This window comes from Amblyomma mixtum, chromosome 4 (assembly GCF_055824585.1).
Source record: "Amblyomma mixtum isolate Tamu chromosome 4, ASM5582458v1, whole genome shotgun sequence".
Classification (NCBI taxonomy): Eukaryota; Metazoa; Arthropoda; class Arachnida; order Ixodida; family Ixodidae; genus Amblyomma; species Amblyomma mixtum.
The window spans coordinates 90,961,893-90,977,977 of NC_143015.1; the positions used below are offsets into that span (position 1 = coordinate 90,961,893).

Genomic DNA, 16,085 nt, shown 5'->3' on the forward strand with positions numbered 1-16,085 from the left:
TACGGAGAAAAAGGAATATAATTTACAGGAGCGAAAATTTGGAACTCGTTTCCAATTGAAATAAAGCAAGCTAGAAATTTCAAACTCACAAGCAAGAGACATTTTCTGGGAATCGAAGCAAGGCTGCAAAAATAGTTTTTCTTCAATGTGTTTCTAACTGCTGACCTACATGTTATTTTGTACTGGACCGCTTTCTATAGGCTATCGGTCTAAATATCTCTGTGTACATTTTGTTTTTGTCATCAATAAAAAAATGTCTTGATTCTATTTGCCTTGTCTTTTTCTTTTCGCAACTTGCAGAGTTTCACTATGTGAGTCGAAGTTTGTCTTTCTGCGGCGGAGGTGACACTTTCGGCGAACGCACTCAGTGAGCCAACACATCCGGGAGTCGATGTTCAAGCTGTCGGCGCAACAACGGTTCCAGCTCCTACCAAACCAGAGGGACTTCCGTCCAAGATGTTTTCGTTCAATTGTTTTCAATCAGCCAATCAGCTGTCACTTCCTTCTTTGCAGGCTAAGATTTTTTTTTAATCCTTGCCTCCCTCCTTACTGTACCTAGTTGGAAGCTCTGTGAAGCCGCAGCCAATTCGGGAAAAGCATTTTGGGACACACCGTTTTCTGCAGAAAATTCCGACAGCCCGGGATGTCCTTGCTTACGATTCACTCTAGTGCGGTCGGCCGTGGTCTCTAAGAAGCTAAAAGGGTTTAGGCTAAACGCAGGTCTTCTGGAAAGAACAAAGTAAAAAAAACTCCTGCCCATTTTTCACGAGCTACGACCTTTGCCTAAAGACCAGAGGACTTGCGGCTAGGCCGAGTAAGGGGGGGGGGGGGTTCTGTAGCATTCGTGGAAGTCATACCTATTGGAAGAGGCAGGACTTATTTAGGCCGCAGCTCTCAGGTGCCCGTTCCTGCGTTCCGCGTCGTAGTAGGCGTTGTCAGTGCACCCGGTTATCTAAGCAGCAGAGTGAAAGCCGCCTGGAAAGTGGCTGCCACGCAACAAAACATTTAACCTGCCAGCGGTGACAGGTGTGAAGAGCTGCGCTCAAACTTCGCATTACTGACTGTTTTTATCTTCTTTTTATCTCTATTTTTATCTTCTATAGATCTGAAACGCTGGGGGTACAGTATACTAGCCACACGGTGTTCTTCTGAAGCGAACCTCTTGGGCTCTAATCTTATTTACTACAGATACCTCAAGGGTCCTCGGGAGAGGGCTTTAAATGAGGGGTAAAATGACTACACGAAGTGGCATTGCTTAATACTTAAAAAAGAAAGAAGAGCAGTGCTGAAAGAGGTTTTGCTTTTTTTTTTTGTTTTCAACAAGTCCTTCACGTTATCACTTGCTTGATTGTAAAACAGGCCTCCGCAGTATTGCCAGAAACGCAGGTTCCGAGACGCCAACTCCTGCGCGCGCAGTGGGGAAGAGGAACTCGCAAGTACGGCGACCTGCCAAAAGAGGGCAGCATATGCCTTGCGCCGAGGTGTTCGCTGAATTAAAGCTTGCCGTGCCTGAATCAGAGGCACTGGCATGCATCGTTTGAAAAATTGTAGTAGACTCGTAGTTTCCTGGCGCCAAGTTGAGATCGCTGATTTGGAGGCCAGCCAGAATATCCCGCATTGCAAAGCGTTACTCTCGTGATACGGCGGCGTAGATAGGGTCAGTAAATATCAATACACCCGCCTGCTGTGCGATGCCAGCACTTGTCGAAGAATATCACGTGACCGAAGTCAATTCAGTGCCCTGCACAGTAGCGTCTCTCTCTCTACCGATCAGAGGGACTATACTTCATTCACGCCACCGGAAACCAGCACCACACCGTTGCGTTTCACCAGCGTCATACCTTCTCTAGTGCGAGGTTCATGTCTCCATCCAAGTTTAGACTATTCTTGCGTTTTCCTCGGAACCATGACCTCCTCTGCCTTCAGTGCTTTCTTGGTTTCAGAGAAGTAACACTTGACTATATTTCGCGCATTTGCATTGCTACTATTTTCATGCGGTTGGCCAAGAGTACAATTCAAGGAGGACGTGAGATCAGTATAAATGAAGATGAATCTCGCTTGTAACAGACCTCTATATATTTAGTCCGAAAACAGGGGAACATTCTCCCATAACGTTTACAAATTTGATTAAACGGCTCAAATAGTTGTGATTGAAATTTCGACCAGTACTGGTCGTTCAACCAGTACCATGTTGCCAATTTTTTCTTTTTTGTTGACATAAACTTCACCACTCCACGTTGGCTTGACGCCGAGAACGGCTACGCCTAACCTCCTCCTGCCGGGGCAGAAGTCCTGCAGGAGTCTGGCCGAAGCGCAGCTGTTGCCTTCTCGAATTGACACTGCGCGCAGTCAGATCTGGGCGGCGGCTCGGGGGTGGCCGCGCGCAGGTCATCACTTCTGAAGTGGCTGCACAATTTGGAAGAGCTGCGACGAGGGCGGCGGCTCTTATTGGCTTCCCTCGCTCACGTGACCTGCGAGGAAATACGTGTTCCGTGTCATTACGGCGAGACTCACTGCTCTTTGCTTCGATGCAAAGTGAACGCCTCTGCTAACGCATAAAGTTGATCATGCTTATCATCTGTGCACATCCGTACAAACTGTGCTTTGTGCCATAATACAGAAGTCGCCTCCCAGTAGAATATGTACAAATATGAACTCCAAATAAATACTAATATGTACAAATATAAACCCCTTGCGCAATTACTTGCTCAGCATTAAGAAAGATAACATGCTATTGCTTGAATTTTCCCACTTGGAATCACTAGGTGATGTGGCCTATAATACTAGAAGAACTGAACATTCGAAAGTGCCAAAATGCCGACCGATTATGGCTTTCAAATGCTCAAGAATAGCCTGCAGCGGGCACTAAAAGAATACACGAAAAGAGAAATAAACTTTAAGAGGGTTAACTGCTGAGCTAGTTGGTTTTCAGACATAATAAAGGATTTTTAGCGCAACGACACGACACAAGAAATAAAGAAATAAACGTTTCAGAGCTAAAGTTTCGGGACCTCATGGAGTTTTTTTTTAATTTACTTGTATTTTTCCAATTAGCAAGCACACTCGATATTCATAACCAGAACTTTGTCACGACGCTTTGCTGCTCCTTTATTATAAGTGAATTTGTGAGGAACTTTTTGTTTAATTGTATTTTGAAATTTTCCCATGGTGTCATTTGGAAATTGTCATGCTTTTGCTTCTCTAAATGTGTTGCTTCGTCGCCATCGATGCCAAAGGGGACCAAGATTTTTTTCAAGCCGTAACGAAGCGGCTTTCTTCTTGGCCACTTTCACAATCTGTATGTCATGTTGCGAAGAACAAGTAAAAGAAAAGAAAGAAAAAAAAAACCCTGGTGTCCACTGTCGGCCTCGTCGCACATTAGGATATGTGAAATAAAAGACCAGCACCACAGCATCAGAATTGAACGAAGAAGCTCAGTGACGACGTCATGGGCAGGGAGATTTCAAATTTCTTCTGCTTTCGCCCAAGCCTTGGCACGCGTCGTAGGATGGCGCCAAGCAACGCTCCGGGGGCTTTGCCTTCAGTGGCATTGCTCTTTTTTTTGCATTAAAAAGGATGCTTCTGCGTTGGAATTGTGCTGGCACCCTATATGACGTCATCATGCAGCCCTCACTTGTTGCAGTTGGCTGTGGAGAAGCAAGAAAGCTGTCGAGGTTTCAATCGGTGATTACATTACATCGGAGTTTACTGCCACCATACCCATGCCCTAACACCATAATTCACGGAAACAAACTCGTTTAAATACTCATACTTTCCGCGCACAATAAGCGAGTGGAATGCACTGCCTGAAGAGATTGTCTCAAGTGAGAGTTTTGAAAGGACTCTTAGCAATGAATTATACGTGCAAATTGACGTGCAATATATTTCCTTTCACTTGTTTCGCTCATTTGTGCCATGTGTGAAACCTTTTGTCTATGTACTAACTTTATGGCGTTTGTTAACATGCCTTGTTATCTGTCCTTCCTGCTTGGACCACACGAGGTCTGCAGTATTATGCAAATAAATAAGTAAAAAACACCATAATTTCAAATGCTAACCGAAAAAGACTTCGCATGTTTTACCTTTCCACTAACTTTGACAAATTCGACCCCCATGTCCAACATTCCCGGATAAAATGTTTGAAAACTAGAAAATTGTACAATACTATTATGGAAATAATGAAGGTAATGGTCCATTCCTGTGATACGTAGCAAAATATTTCTTTCAAAAAGTTTCCATCAGTAGCAGAACAGTTAAGACTGCCATAAAAAAACAAATGAGTGACGCTGTTGACAATGGCAGAAACGCTAAATAGAAAAAAAAATCAAGACTGCTGTCGGGTGATCTGCGGATATAGATTTTTACAGTGCAATCTTACATTATATCAAAGTAATGCGTTCATCAAGGGCTTCCCGCTCAGAGTATCCTTAAGCTCGTAGAATTTTAAAACCTCGGCAGTTGCCCTTTAACAGCTAGATGATGCCCGGATACCGATGATTCCTCTATATATTGTGTTGGTTTACGGGAGGTGCGACGCTTTATATCACATTTCCTCAGAGTGACGCCCTGGCTGCCTCGTCAGTTCTGTCGCCTCGCATGCAACAAAAACCTAAAAAGTAAAAGCGAGCCGAGTTCGGTGCCCTGCTGCCGGGGCAGGGCAGAATTCTTTCGCGCCACAGTGCGCAAGGAGCGAACGGGACAGGAGAGCCAATTTAGTGCTCAAAGCGGGGCCGCTAAATTTAGACCGCAGTTAGCTCCCAACTTCCGCCGAACTCTCTTTGAAATAGTCAGGCGCAAGCTGAAGCTGCCACAGAAACGGGACGAAAGAGACACCGGGGGGGGGGGGGGGGGGGGGTGGAGGGGGGGGGGGGGACGGGAGGAAGCACGTGGTGAAGTTCTCGTCCCTGTTCCGTCTGTCTTATTCTTTTTTTTACTCGCCCTTTCTAATATATTGCTTAGTTCTTGCAGAGGCTTTGAAAAGACGCCGAGGTGAATTTCAATCACGGCTATAAGCTAAGTGCGCCGTAGCGATTCACTACAGTCGGATACAGCTCAAGAACGCAGCAGCTTTGCCCCGTCAAAGGAGGGCCCCCTTTCAGCCAATGGCGTCGGCCGATATTAAGGCGAAAGCCTTTAATGCCTCATACTGTCGTTAGCAGCCTTGTCGGTAGATGTGTCCGCGTTTGGATAGGTGTCCACCGAGAGATGTGAGACAGTTACTCCTTTCCTCAAATACAATTTCCATTTTCATTACGGCCCCTCTTTCTCTTTCTTCTTTCACTCCACTTCCTCCCTTCCTGTACGGCGCGGTTAAGGTGTCCACCGAGATGACAGAGAATTACTGCTCCATTTCCTGTCCTCAAAAAGCGTTGCGTTCAAAGGGCAAGGCATCGCGCCGAACGTGTGGTGGCGTTCTGTGGACTCCCTGGCAGCGCTACAACACGCTGTCGCGTTCCACTTCTAAAGGCAAAGCTGACGCGTCATTAATTAGAAGTCAATTAGTGCTGAGTCATCAATCAGTAACTAGTCATTAATTAGTAATTTGTCGTTACTTCGTCACCAGTTCTCTGCGACGTCATCCAGTGGTGACGTCACCAGTGTCACATAGGCAAAGTGGTGCGGAAAACGCTCTCGCCTCTAGGCACTTTAGACAGTCAAAGTGCCCCCTGAATTTTTTCATGACCCTGCTAGTGTAAGGAAGCGGGAGTAGCAGTAATGGCTATTAGCATTAAATGACCATTAAGGAGAACTGCATCTAATTTTTGTAATTACTAAAATTAATAAAATTAGGGGTGCGCGAATAGCATTTTTTTCAAACCGACTCTAATACGAAGAGAACGTTTTATGAATATTCGCTGCTAACGCGGAAATTCGTAAACAAGCAATCGCCGGAAGCATCGAAGCGCTAGCGGTGGCGCTGCAGTCGTTATTAATTATGGACTTATAACTATAGCTGTTAAAAGGTGCAAAACTGATTCTCTCTGAGGGGTCGCAAGAGAAAGTAAGTAGATTAAATACGAACGTCGAATGCTATGTACAGAAGACCACACCATTATTGCGTGAAACGCGTATTCCTTAGAAGCACGCAGGCAATACGGCAATAGAGATTATGGAAGCAAACAGAATGAGAAAGTTGGCTGATAGATGTGTGAGCTAGCGACTGGACGCGGAATTCGACTATCTAAAACGTTTTATGTTTTTGATTGCCATTTGACTCGTGCTGGTGTATAAAGCGTGCTTTCGCTTCTCAGTTTTTTGCTTCACATTCTATTGACTGCGTATCCAGCTGGCCATTGTACATTTCTAAGATTCAGTGACAACTGCTGAAATCCGCTGAATAAGGCCTTTGTGATTTACTCCTAGATGAGAGATTTCTTGTCGGATGTAGTACGTGTAGGCAGGAGCTTCAGGGTGTTCTTTTTTTTTTGGCTTGTGTAACTTTCCTTCCTCTTTTTAAATACTTATTTTCTGATGCATATAATTTATTTGATACATTAGCTTTGCAGTAGTTTTATTGATCTTCGGGCTTATATTTGTCTTGAACGCTGCGTATGAATATATTTTAAGGCATGGTTTTTACATATGTCCGCTATTCTGTTTTTTTTTTTTACTGGACTCTGCCCTCTGGAGTTGCCCTAAATCGCTGGACTGCCGCGTTTTCATGCCGAAGAGGCTACTTTCACTCAACTCTTATAGGCTAGAAAAGAGCGAGAAAATTAAATACATTCATTGCCACCAGAGGCCACTTTGAATCTTGTTCAGAAGCTCCTTTATCGAGTAGTGCCGGAAGCTGAACATGACGGAAGTCGCCACTTCCGCAGTGGCCTTGACCAGCGGGTTGCACCATGCACTCACCTGGTAGTAGACGGTGCCTGTCTGCGTCACCTGGTGCACCCTGGGCAAGTGGATGTCCTCGAACTTGGGCATCCGGATGGCCTCCTCGTAGGTGGGCGGCCTCTCGCCCCACCACAGGGAGGCAGTGGGGAAGGGCAGCCCTTCCTCGGCCAGCCCGGGACTGGACGGAGGGCTGGGCTCCCGCTGCACCGGAGCCGGACGGTGGCGGCGCGCCGTGGGCCACAGCGGCAACTCCTGCGGGGGCCGGTGCGTGTGAAAGCAATAAAGAGGGGAGATTGGGCTTCGTATTATGGGACGTTTCGTTTCGTTACTACCTCACTTACTTCGTTAAAATTACAGTTCATTGAAATTTTCTCACCCTTCGTAACTGTCCCACACCGTCGCCGTCACTGCTGTAAGTTACTGGCACAGGCGGGTGGTAGAAAACGAATAGAATCAGGTCTAGAGAATTGTATCACAGCGGCCTCATATTCATCTCATTACTTCCCTCCACTGCTTTTTAGAACATTGAGTACGCAAGGCGCGGTCGCTTCGAGCAAACAGTGCGGGGAAAAGGCGACATCGTTCTTCTGGCTTCCCGCCTGTACATACGATGAAAAATCTGTACTGGTACTTGTAGGTGCGTGTGGTTACTAATATACATGGCTCCGAATGAACATCAAGAGGCACAGATGCCGAAGTTAAAGCTCAAGAGACGGTGACTGGAAAACTTTGCTAGCTTGCTTGTGTGGTGCGTCAGCAGTGCCACAATCGGTGAGACTTGCGTATATACCATTAGGGCTAAACGCGCGAAGTTGCGCTTTTTTTTTTATTCGAGATGTTTGCCATAAGGCGTAATGTAAAAGGGAAAGAAAGTTATAAGGAGTGTAAACAAGCCTCGCTTAAAAAGTGGCAAAATTTCACGATAAAGCGATTATCATGAGTCCACTTGCGGTAGTCGCGCTTCTAGAGTGCTGCCACTCTCCCGCTGTACAAATGGCTTCATCGATATCATTGAGATTGAATTCTCTGTGAACGTCGACTGTCTACCGCGCCGCTCGCACATCGGCAGTTCTCAAACATCACCCAGCGATTTCTTCCTTCTACAACGTTTAATCCTGTACATCCTCGAGCAACCAAGTGATTTTCCGGGTCGCGTAAGTAATTGCCGCCGTCGGCAAATAATCTCCTGTCAGTCTTGTACCTTGCAAACAAGTGTAATTCTTCTTAGGCTCGCCACAGAACCAGTCCTCCTGACCACCGCCATATTGAATCGGTTGAGACGCTCTCTCTAGGTGCTCAAAATCATCGCTACACGGAGTTCACGATGATATAACGTTGAGTGACGTCCAGCATCCATCTTTGACAGCCTTATCATCGATAGCTGTGCCAGCTACTCGCTTACTACAGCACTTCAGGTTGTTCACGGCCAAAAGTACGCATTAGAGGGATGTCAAACCTGGCATTGTGCTTTGCCCGCTTTGCAGTAACTATACCTAATTATCCCTGGTGACCCAACAAACGGTGAGAGAGCATCTACACGGCGGTCTGCACCACCTTGGTGCACTTGTCTAGCGGGAGAAGATGTCCTGACCTGCGGTGTTCTGGATGCCCTCCGGCAGACGGCGTCCATGAGGAAGAGCAAGGGGGCGGGCAGGACGAAGAGCAGGCCGACCAGCAGGCCGCCGGCGTGCTCGGCCGCACTGGTCTTGTGGCCGCCGCCCAGCAGCGAGGCGACGGTGAGCAGGAGCAGCCAGATGACGCCGGCCAGGAACAGCACCTCGGCCAGGAACGACAGGCACCTGCGCGTCTGCAGGTGCGGGAACGCCATCGCCGCCCCCGCCGCCGCCGCCGCACCTTCGCACGTCTTCTTCTTCGCCGTCTTCGGCTCGCCACCGCATGGCGCAGGGCTCGTTAACCTTCTAAGCCGAGACAGGAGGGGAGTTCCGGTTTCGGTTTATCAACGCCAGCTCCAAATACATTTATATTCGTGCTTTATAAACAATGAAATTCACAAAAGTGGACACTGTGGTAGGGCTTTGTATTGTGATTGAAAAAAGGAACAACCGAATGAACTTATATAATGCATCTATGAACCCATCCAAACTCCAGATAGTTTGAAGGCCATTAAAACCCTATCAATATTTATGGAAGCGTAACACATGCTATAAAAGACAGGAAGCACTTGCAGTACAGCATTTGTGTTTCGTTTTGCTTTCCTGGCTGTGCTCTCGGTTGTCTTGCACTTATGAATCCAAACTCTCCCAGCGCCGCCGTGGTGGCTCAGTGGTTATGGTGCTCGGCTCCTGACCCGAAAGACGCGGGTTCGATCCCGGCCGCGGCGGTTGAATTTCGATGGAGGAGAAATTCTACAGGCCCGTGTACTGTGCGATGTCGGTTCACGTTAAAGAAACCCAGGTGTTCGAAATTTCCGGAGCCCTTCACTACGGCGTTCCTCATAGCCTGAGCCGGTTTGGGACGTTAAACCCCATGAACCAAACTAAACCAACCTCTCCCAGCTTTCCGCTGTAGCAGAGGCCAAAATTTTCATCAGACTGCCATGAGTAGAACAATTGAATGGTTGTGTGTGCTGTGTTATTAAATGCTTCAGTACGCGATGTCATCATTATGTCTACCCATCGTTTTTCCTGTGTTATCAGTTGTCGCCACTTGCGCACGCGTTTCTTGACATTGCTGGGTGGAAAAGAACACAGCAACACGGCATTTTTATCATAAGGTATTATCATAGAGATTAAGTTCTTTCGTCCTACCTGACTGCCTTAAAGAATCTCAGCAGCCGCCGCGGTGGCTGAATGGTTATGGTACTCGGTGGTGGTGGTGGTGGCGAAAAACTTTAATATGCAAATAGAGTTTGAAGGTCAAAAAACCCTGCTACATGGTCGGTATCCTTAGTCCGGGACACCGCACGAAGAGGCCCCGTCTCGCGCCCGCTTTACTAGAGCCCTTTGAGACTCCAGTGTGGAGCAGTTGAGGAGGGCAGTCTCCCATGCCTCTCGGGTCGGGGTGGGGGAAGGGGGAAGGTGAGGATTCTGAGTACATGCCCACACCATGTGAAAGATATCGCAGATCTCTCCACAGTGCGGGCAGCGCCCATCTGTGTTCGGATCGAAGTGTTTTGCTATGGCAGGACAGAGAAGAGTTCCTGCCTGCAGGCGCCGCAGAGTTCGCTCCTCCGCCTTACTCAGCCCCTTGGCAGGTACTGGGTAGAGACGGTGGCTGTCGCAATAATGAATTAGGATTTCGCGGAACCGCAGAAGCGGTTTATGAGCTTCTGAGCCAGGAGAGCTAGGATGAGGAGCCCGGTGTGTGAGCGCTCGGGCGGCCGCATCAGCGGCCTCATTGCCTCGTAGACCCTGGTGGCTAGGAGCCCAGATCACTTTTGTGCGAGTTGGATCGGCGGGAGCGCGCGTCTTAGAATTTGGGAGGCAAGAGGGGATATTTCGCCTGCAAGATAATGTTCACAGGCCCGGCGAGAGTCTGTGATAACTGTTCTCGATTTTGGATCGGCGGCAGCGAGAGATATATTGCGACTTCCTCCGCTCGTGTTGAATTTGGGGCCCGAAAAGATAGTACTCGGCTGCTGACCCGAAAGACGCGGGTTCGATCCTGACAGTGGCGGTCGAATTTCAATCGAGGCGAAGTTCTAGAGGCCCGTGTACTGTGCGATGTCAGTGCGCGCCAAAGAACCCCAGGTGGTCGAAATTGGCGGAGCCTTCACTACGGTGTCCCTCATAGCCTGAGTTGGTTTGGGACGTTAAACCCCTATAAGCCATAAAGAATCTCCGAGTTAACACCCAGTACTGTTCCGGTGTTTTTACTCTCAAATGTATAGGATAAGGGAGTAATTACTCTTTGACATCCACCCAAGCGCCACCACCTTGGGGCTACTACGTCTTAGGGGATTCCCCTAAACACCTGACCAAATGTATAGGATCTCTTAATACCTCAATGACCATGCAGTACGGCTTTACACGATTTGCGCATTTTTGAAGCCAAATGTGCGACAATGCGCGTTAATGCCGGAAGTGCCCTTTAGAGAGGCCTTGCTTGTTGGGTGGGCTAAAACATCAGGTCTTTCTTCCACCGATAAAATTTCAATCACCTTAAGCTGTTGTTTCGTGCGAAAAGTGCCACCAAGCCTCGTTTTTTTTTACAATGTCGTATCCATTCAATTCTTAAAAAAAAAACAACGAAAGACTACAGTACCCTTCAGCGCTTTGTACTTATTCTTCTGTGCGTTGTATATAATCGCTGTGTTGCTCTTTTTTAAAAAAATCACACACTTGCCATAAAGGCAAACATTGGGCTCACTGTTAGGAGAAGGTAACATTGGGTTCACTGTTAGGAGAAGGTAAGTGACGCCAACCAAGTAAAATACAGGAAAAACACGACGTTTCGGGACCGGCTCGGCCCCTTCTTTACGGTGTGACTACGGGCGAGCGCTGTGTCCGTCTGTGTCCAGACAGACTTCTGTCGAATGTTTTCCATTGGGTTCACTGTACTCAAAAGGAAATCATGTAAGGCATTTTCATGCAGGAACCGAAGAAGGCTCCTTCTCTTATTGTAGTCGTCCAGCCACTTTCAGAAATCCTTCTCCCTAGTCGCCATTAATCCCACTTCGTGTAAAATCCGCGTCCTTGAAGCTCTTGTCTCTGGACAAGTCTACAGCAGGTGGAGAACATCCACGAAGTCTACAGCAGGTGGAGAACATCCACGAAAACAAATGGTCCTGAGTAACAATAGACTTCTTGCTTCGCTTACTTTGCGACGTGCTTCTTTCTTTATTTCTTTATTTAGGGTTTCTCGTTCTCCAGGTTTATTCAGATAAATAATCTAGGAAAGATTCGTACAGGCATTACAGGCCACACAACCGACTACCGAAAACCGAAGAAGAGAACAAAAACTACGAGGATTCTGACCCTCCTTGCGAACGACTACAGCAGGATAAAACTTCAACAAATACAGCAATTGGTAAAAATGGGTTTTGCCTGTGTTAGTCCACTACCCAATCGTTGCAGTTAACGAAATAAGCATATTCATGTTTGACTATGCGAATAAAGCAAGAGACATGAAAAGTCTTGAAACTGCAATTTTGTCCAATTATATGTTGGAAGCAACACTTATTGAGGGCACATTTTTAAAATTGTGCTAAAGCACCTGAGGCAACACCGCCTCAAACGCGACCACAATGCAAGATCTTATTGTCAGCCGCGCGCAAGGAGTCGAATGGAAGGGAGGGGGGGGGGGGGGGGGGGGGCATGCCGGTTCCGCGAGTTGACGGAACAGCTGCGCAAGATCTCGGCCGCTGGCGCTGCGCCAAAGGTCGACGCTTCACGCATACCTCGGATTTTTCAGCTTCAATAGTGAGGTAAAACTTTCGCGCTAAAACGCAGAGGAAGCAGTACGATGTCTCATCGGTGAGATGATCATGAAAGGAATACAGGCCTAAGTACTTCTTGAATTTTTTCGCTACAGAATAGCATGACAAATTTTATTTCGGACGACGTCGTGTTGAACTGAAGTGACTATCGACTGGCGTGAACGGCGTAAAAGGTGGTCGGCAGGGCGACGCCTGCCGGCGTCTTGGTCCCCTTTATCGTCAGGGCATCTCTCCACACTTTCCTGAATTCCGCGCGATCCTTTCGTGGGATGAGAACTTCAAACTCGAAGATCAGGCAGATGAACTCTGGAATGATGACGGAGAGATATGAATGTTAGTGGTGGCGACATCAAATGGCTTGGAGGAATTAAATACCAATAATATTGCGAAGTTGAGATGAAATAATTATGAGGTTTGTTAAATGAGTTCTTCCTTTGAGTTATATCGATTTTTTGAAACATTGAACCGAAAGAGTATACCTCCTATTAAAGGCTTGAATTGTCCCCTTTCCCATCGATACATACCCTTCCAACCATAGACTACAGGCGCCTATAATGGAAGGCGTCTTTGCGAAAAAAATTCTCACCCAGAGCACATTGTCTAAGGCTTTCTAAGTCTTCTAAGTAAGACGGTCTAAATCAGTCGGCGCTGGTGTGGACCACACTGATATGTGCTATTCACTTTGGAAAGAGGATCATTATGAGAGCTTTTATTACAATATATTATCTTTCAGTTACAGTTAAACAACCTCCATTCAGTGTCTTAGTTCAGAAGCTTGTTATATCAGAGGCTAATTATAGATTACGTATTTTTTTTTATTTGATACCTCAAAGGCCCCTGGTATGGGGCATTACATGCCCCATACCACGTATGTGCGTGCCGAGCGAGTCAAACGCAACAGCTCACCTCAAAATCTACGCTGAGAAAAAAGCTTCGTATTTCTAGTATTCACTGTTTTGACGAAAACCTTTATTGAGAAGAGACGTGATGATTTGGTTGTCAAGTGCTGTGCTTGTGTGATAAATGTATATTTTTTTTAGCAGCCAGTAGAAATGTTTACAGCGTTTCGGCCCGGTCTTGAATGGCATAACACGTGGTAGCTTACCTACGGCTGTTTCGATGTCGCTGAACTCCCAGTCGCTTCGATAGACTTGGCAATCAAGACAGTTGAGTCCAGCCTGCGCAACTGCACTTCGCACTTGATGTTCAAGCTCGCTTGGAGATTTGTTGCAGTGGAAGTTGTACATGTCCGAAAAAATTCTTCTTGGGTCCTGAAAAACAGAATACTTGCTTGCCGAGGGCTCTGAAAGCAGCTGTCTCTCATCATGCTTAGAACACGTCACACAACTTTTTTCCATGCGTTAGTAAGAAATACCAGGTTAGCAGTACCATTACAGGTATCCAAGAATGCACTATACTAATGTCCCGTCGAATATGCAGCATCTTGTAGGACACTGTGTCATTTTCGTCGGCGCATACCAAGTCCTACTGTCAAAATATAGCGGCAGAGTTATACTAAAGCATAGGTAGACGCTGAGTAGGACATGAATGCGATAGTCGCTTAAAAGTTGCAATGGTTTTTTTTGCACGGTGTTCATTGCCTCGGGACAATAAACCACATTAATATTAGAAATCTAGCAAAGGCAGCGAGAACTCGAAATATTATGATTCATTTACAAATTAGCTTATTCGACAAAGTTAACTGACGAACGTGTTTGCTGTTTTGTAATGATGAAGTGGAATTCATTTAATTCGTCCTGCTATTCATTGGTACATCACCACTGCTTGATATAGAAATAAGAAGTGCGGCCGGTTAAGCTATGGTTAGACGTGGTTAATTCTGCGAGAACCTGTCATAGGATCGAAGCTTGGTAACTACTAAGGCTGTTGTCGGGTTTTTGCGTTAGGCGAACGGTATGTACACTGACAGTAAACGCAAGAGGCTTCTTGCCTAATCCTTCTCACAAAGGGACTGATCACACTGACTGTCACTCCGGATAATGTCCCTAAAGCAACTTCATGCTGTAAAAGTCAGCTAAGCGACTCCCTTTGCACTACATTCCCCTAAAAGAAATGAGCAGCAAGTGGAGCGCAGCCTAAAATTTCTTGAACCAATTTTAGAATGCCCGCACAATGCTCGGATCTTACGCAAGCTCTGCGCTGAAGTTGTGCACAAGCGTGAGTCCCACGGAAGTGCCAACAAGCCATGTGCCGTTTGCACTGCGTATTTCGCAAACAGTGTTCTGCGAATTTAGGTTCGTATGCTGCTTAGTGTTGCGGGTTTCCAGCTTTCTTTCTGTAAAAGTGGAAGATTGTAAGAAACTGGAATGGAAACAGAGGTGGCGTAATGGAGGGTTGGTTAATTAAGCAATTAACTAAACTCAGTCCCACTTACTTGGAGCATCACTATACGATCCATTTAAATGGTTGCATGGTTACTAGCCAAAGTACAATTGGCCCTGTTTGAAATTCGCGCACTATGACTTCACGACTAATTGAAAAGCGTGACATTTCTTGTCGACAGCTCCTGCTTACAACGATGAGGCATTAAAGGCTTCCGCCTTAAAACCGAGGTTGACAGTGACGTTTAAATTCGTGAAGCGCATGCAATAAGTGTTAATCAGTTTTAGTGCTAATTAGAGGCTAAAAGAGGGCAGCACCGAGCTGTGCTGATTTCAGCTGTCAGGATGGCCTCATCATCCAGGTCTGAGAATCTTACATTGACCTGTCTCTTCTGTACCTCTCCCGCCACGGAGGCAGTGGTTAAACACTTTTTGGGAACTCTCACTGGACTTCGGGCAGCGCGCGAGCTACACTTACTAAGCCAAGGCTCCCACACAAGCCGCCTTCCACGCAGAAGCATATTGAGAAACTGGCCTCAGCATCGAGTCATGCTAGGATGTTTTAGCAAAACCACTGCATGCTATTCCCATTTACTAATTCAAAACGTTTGGTTTGGTTTATGGGGTTTTAACGTCTCAAAGCGACTAAGGCTATGAAAGACGCCGTAGTGGCGGGCTCCGGAAATTTCGACCACCTGGGGTTCTTTAACGTGCACTGACATCGCACAGTACACGGGCCTCTAGAATTTCTCCTCCAAAGAAATTCAACCGCCGCGGCCGGGATCGAACCCCCGTCTTTCAGGTCAGCAGTCGAGAACCATAACGACTGAGCCACCGCGGCGGCTTTTTTTTTCCTGGAAAAATGAAAATAGAAGGGTTTTCAGGATAAAGAGGAAAAATGTGCCACTCACCGGGATGAAACGACTCCATTTCGGTGTCTTGTAGATTTCAAGCCACGTATTGAAGAACGCGCTGTCTAAGCAGCCGACGACAAGACACTCACCGCCGTCCGCCAGCAAGCGGCGTACGTTGGCGTACCCTGCTTTCTGGCTCTTGAGGTAATGGAAACAGAGGAACGAGTACACGCGACTGAAACGTCCGTACTTGTTAACGAAACTCTCCACGTCCCCTGCTTCAATATCGAAGACGTCATAATAGATTCTGTGATGTTGCGACGTTTTCCGTGCCACGTCGATCATGGACGGTGACTTGTCCACGGCCAGGAGTCTCGAGCAAGGGGAACAGCGCTCAAGGAGGTGGTTCTTCGTGAATGCACCCGGACCACACCCGACATCCAAGTGTTGCCGGTCTGACCTCGGAGCACTCCTGAACTTGACTTTTGACAAGGCATTCAGGTTTTCTCTCTCCGAGTACTGCTGGAAATGGGCGTAGGCTTCAGACTTTAGGGAGGTGCCTTTTCCATCTGTTTTACTGGCCGATGTTTGAGACTTCGCATATGACCCCATCTGGTATACTGTCGGGACAGCTGGTCAGTGACTGCCAGCGCA

At 47.0% G+C, this 16,085-nt stretch overlaps 2 protein-coding genes across 2 annotated transcripts; both read right to left on the bottom strand.

The window, feature by feature from the left end:
• Nucleotides 1-2,228: 2,228 nt before the first annotated feature.
• On the bottom strand, nucleotides 2,229-8,668 carry LOC149347407 (uncharacterized). The gene is made up of 3 exons (XM_089585568.1): nucleotides 8,429-8,668; nucleotides 6,856-7,089; nucleotides 2,229-2,471 (listed from the first exon to the last, which is right to left on the bottom strand). Exons 1-3 carry the CDS (start codon nucleotides 8,663-8,665, stop codon nucleotides 2,463-2,465), a joined length of 480 nt encoding a protein of 159 aa, XP_089441694.1. The 5' UTR covers nucleotides 8,666-8,668; the 3' UTR covers nucleotides 2,229-2,462.
• Nucleotides 8,669-12,371: 3,703 nt separating this feature from the next.
• On the bottom strand, nucleotides 12,372-16,085 carry LOC149347408 (4-vinylphenol methyltransferase 2-like). Its single transcript, XM_089585569.1, has 3 exons — nucleotides 15,489-16,085; nucleotides 13,341-13,506; nucleotides 12,372-12,541 (listed from the first exon to the last, which is right to left on the bottom strand). The coding sequence occupies exons 1-3, from the start codon at nucleotides 16,041-16,043 to the stop codon at nucleotides 12,381-12,383; spliced, it is 882 nt and encodes a 293-aa protein (XP_089441695.1). The 5' UTR covers nucleotides 16,044-16,085; the 3' UTR covers nucleotides 12,372-12,380.

Excerpts from the sequence above, each read along its gene's own strand:
- LOC149347407 (XM_089585568.1), bottom strand. The coding sequence starts at position 8,665 with ATGGCGTTCCCGCACCTGCAGACGCGCAGGTGCCTGTCGTTCCTGGCC. Across the intron at positions 7,090-8,428 it reads GGGCATCCAGAACACCGCAG|GAGTTGCCGCTGTGGCCCAC; the intron begins GTCAGGACATCT and ends CGGCCCCCGCAG.
- LOC149347408 (XM_089585569.1), bottom strand. The coding sequence starts at position 16,043 with ATGGGGTCATATGCGAAGTCTCAAACATCGGCCAGTAAAACAGATGGA. Across the intron at positions 13,507-15,488 it reads AATGGAGTCGTTTCATCCCG|GACCCAAGAAGAATTTTTTC; the intron begins GTGAGTGGCACA and ends TCTGTTTTTCAG. Across the intron at positions 12,542-13,340 it reads CGACATCGAAACAGCCGTAG|AGTTCATCTGCCTGATCTTC; the intron begins GTAAGCTACCAC and ends TCATCATTCCAG.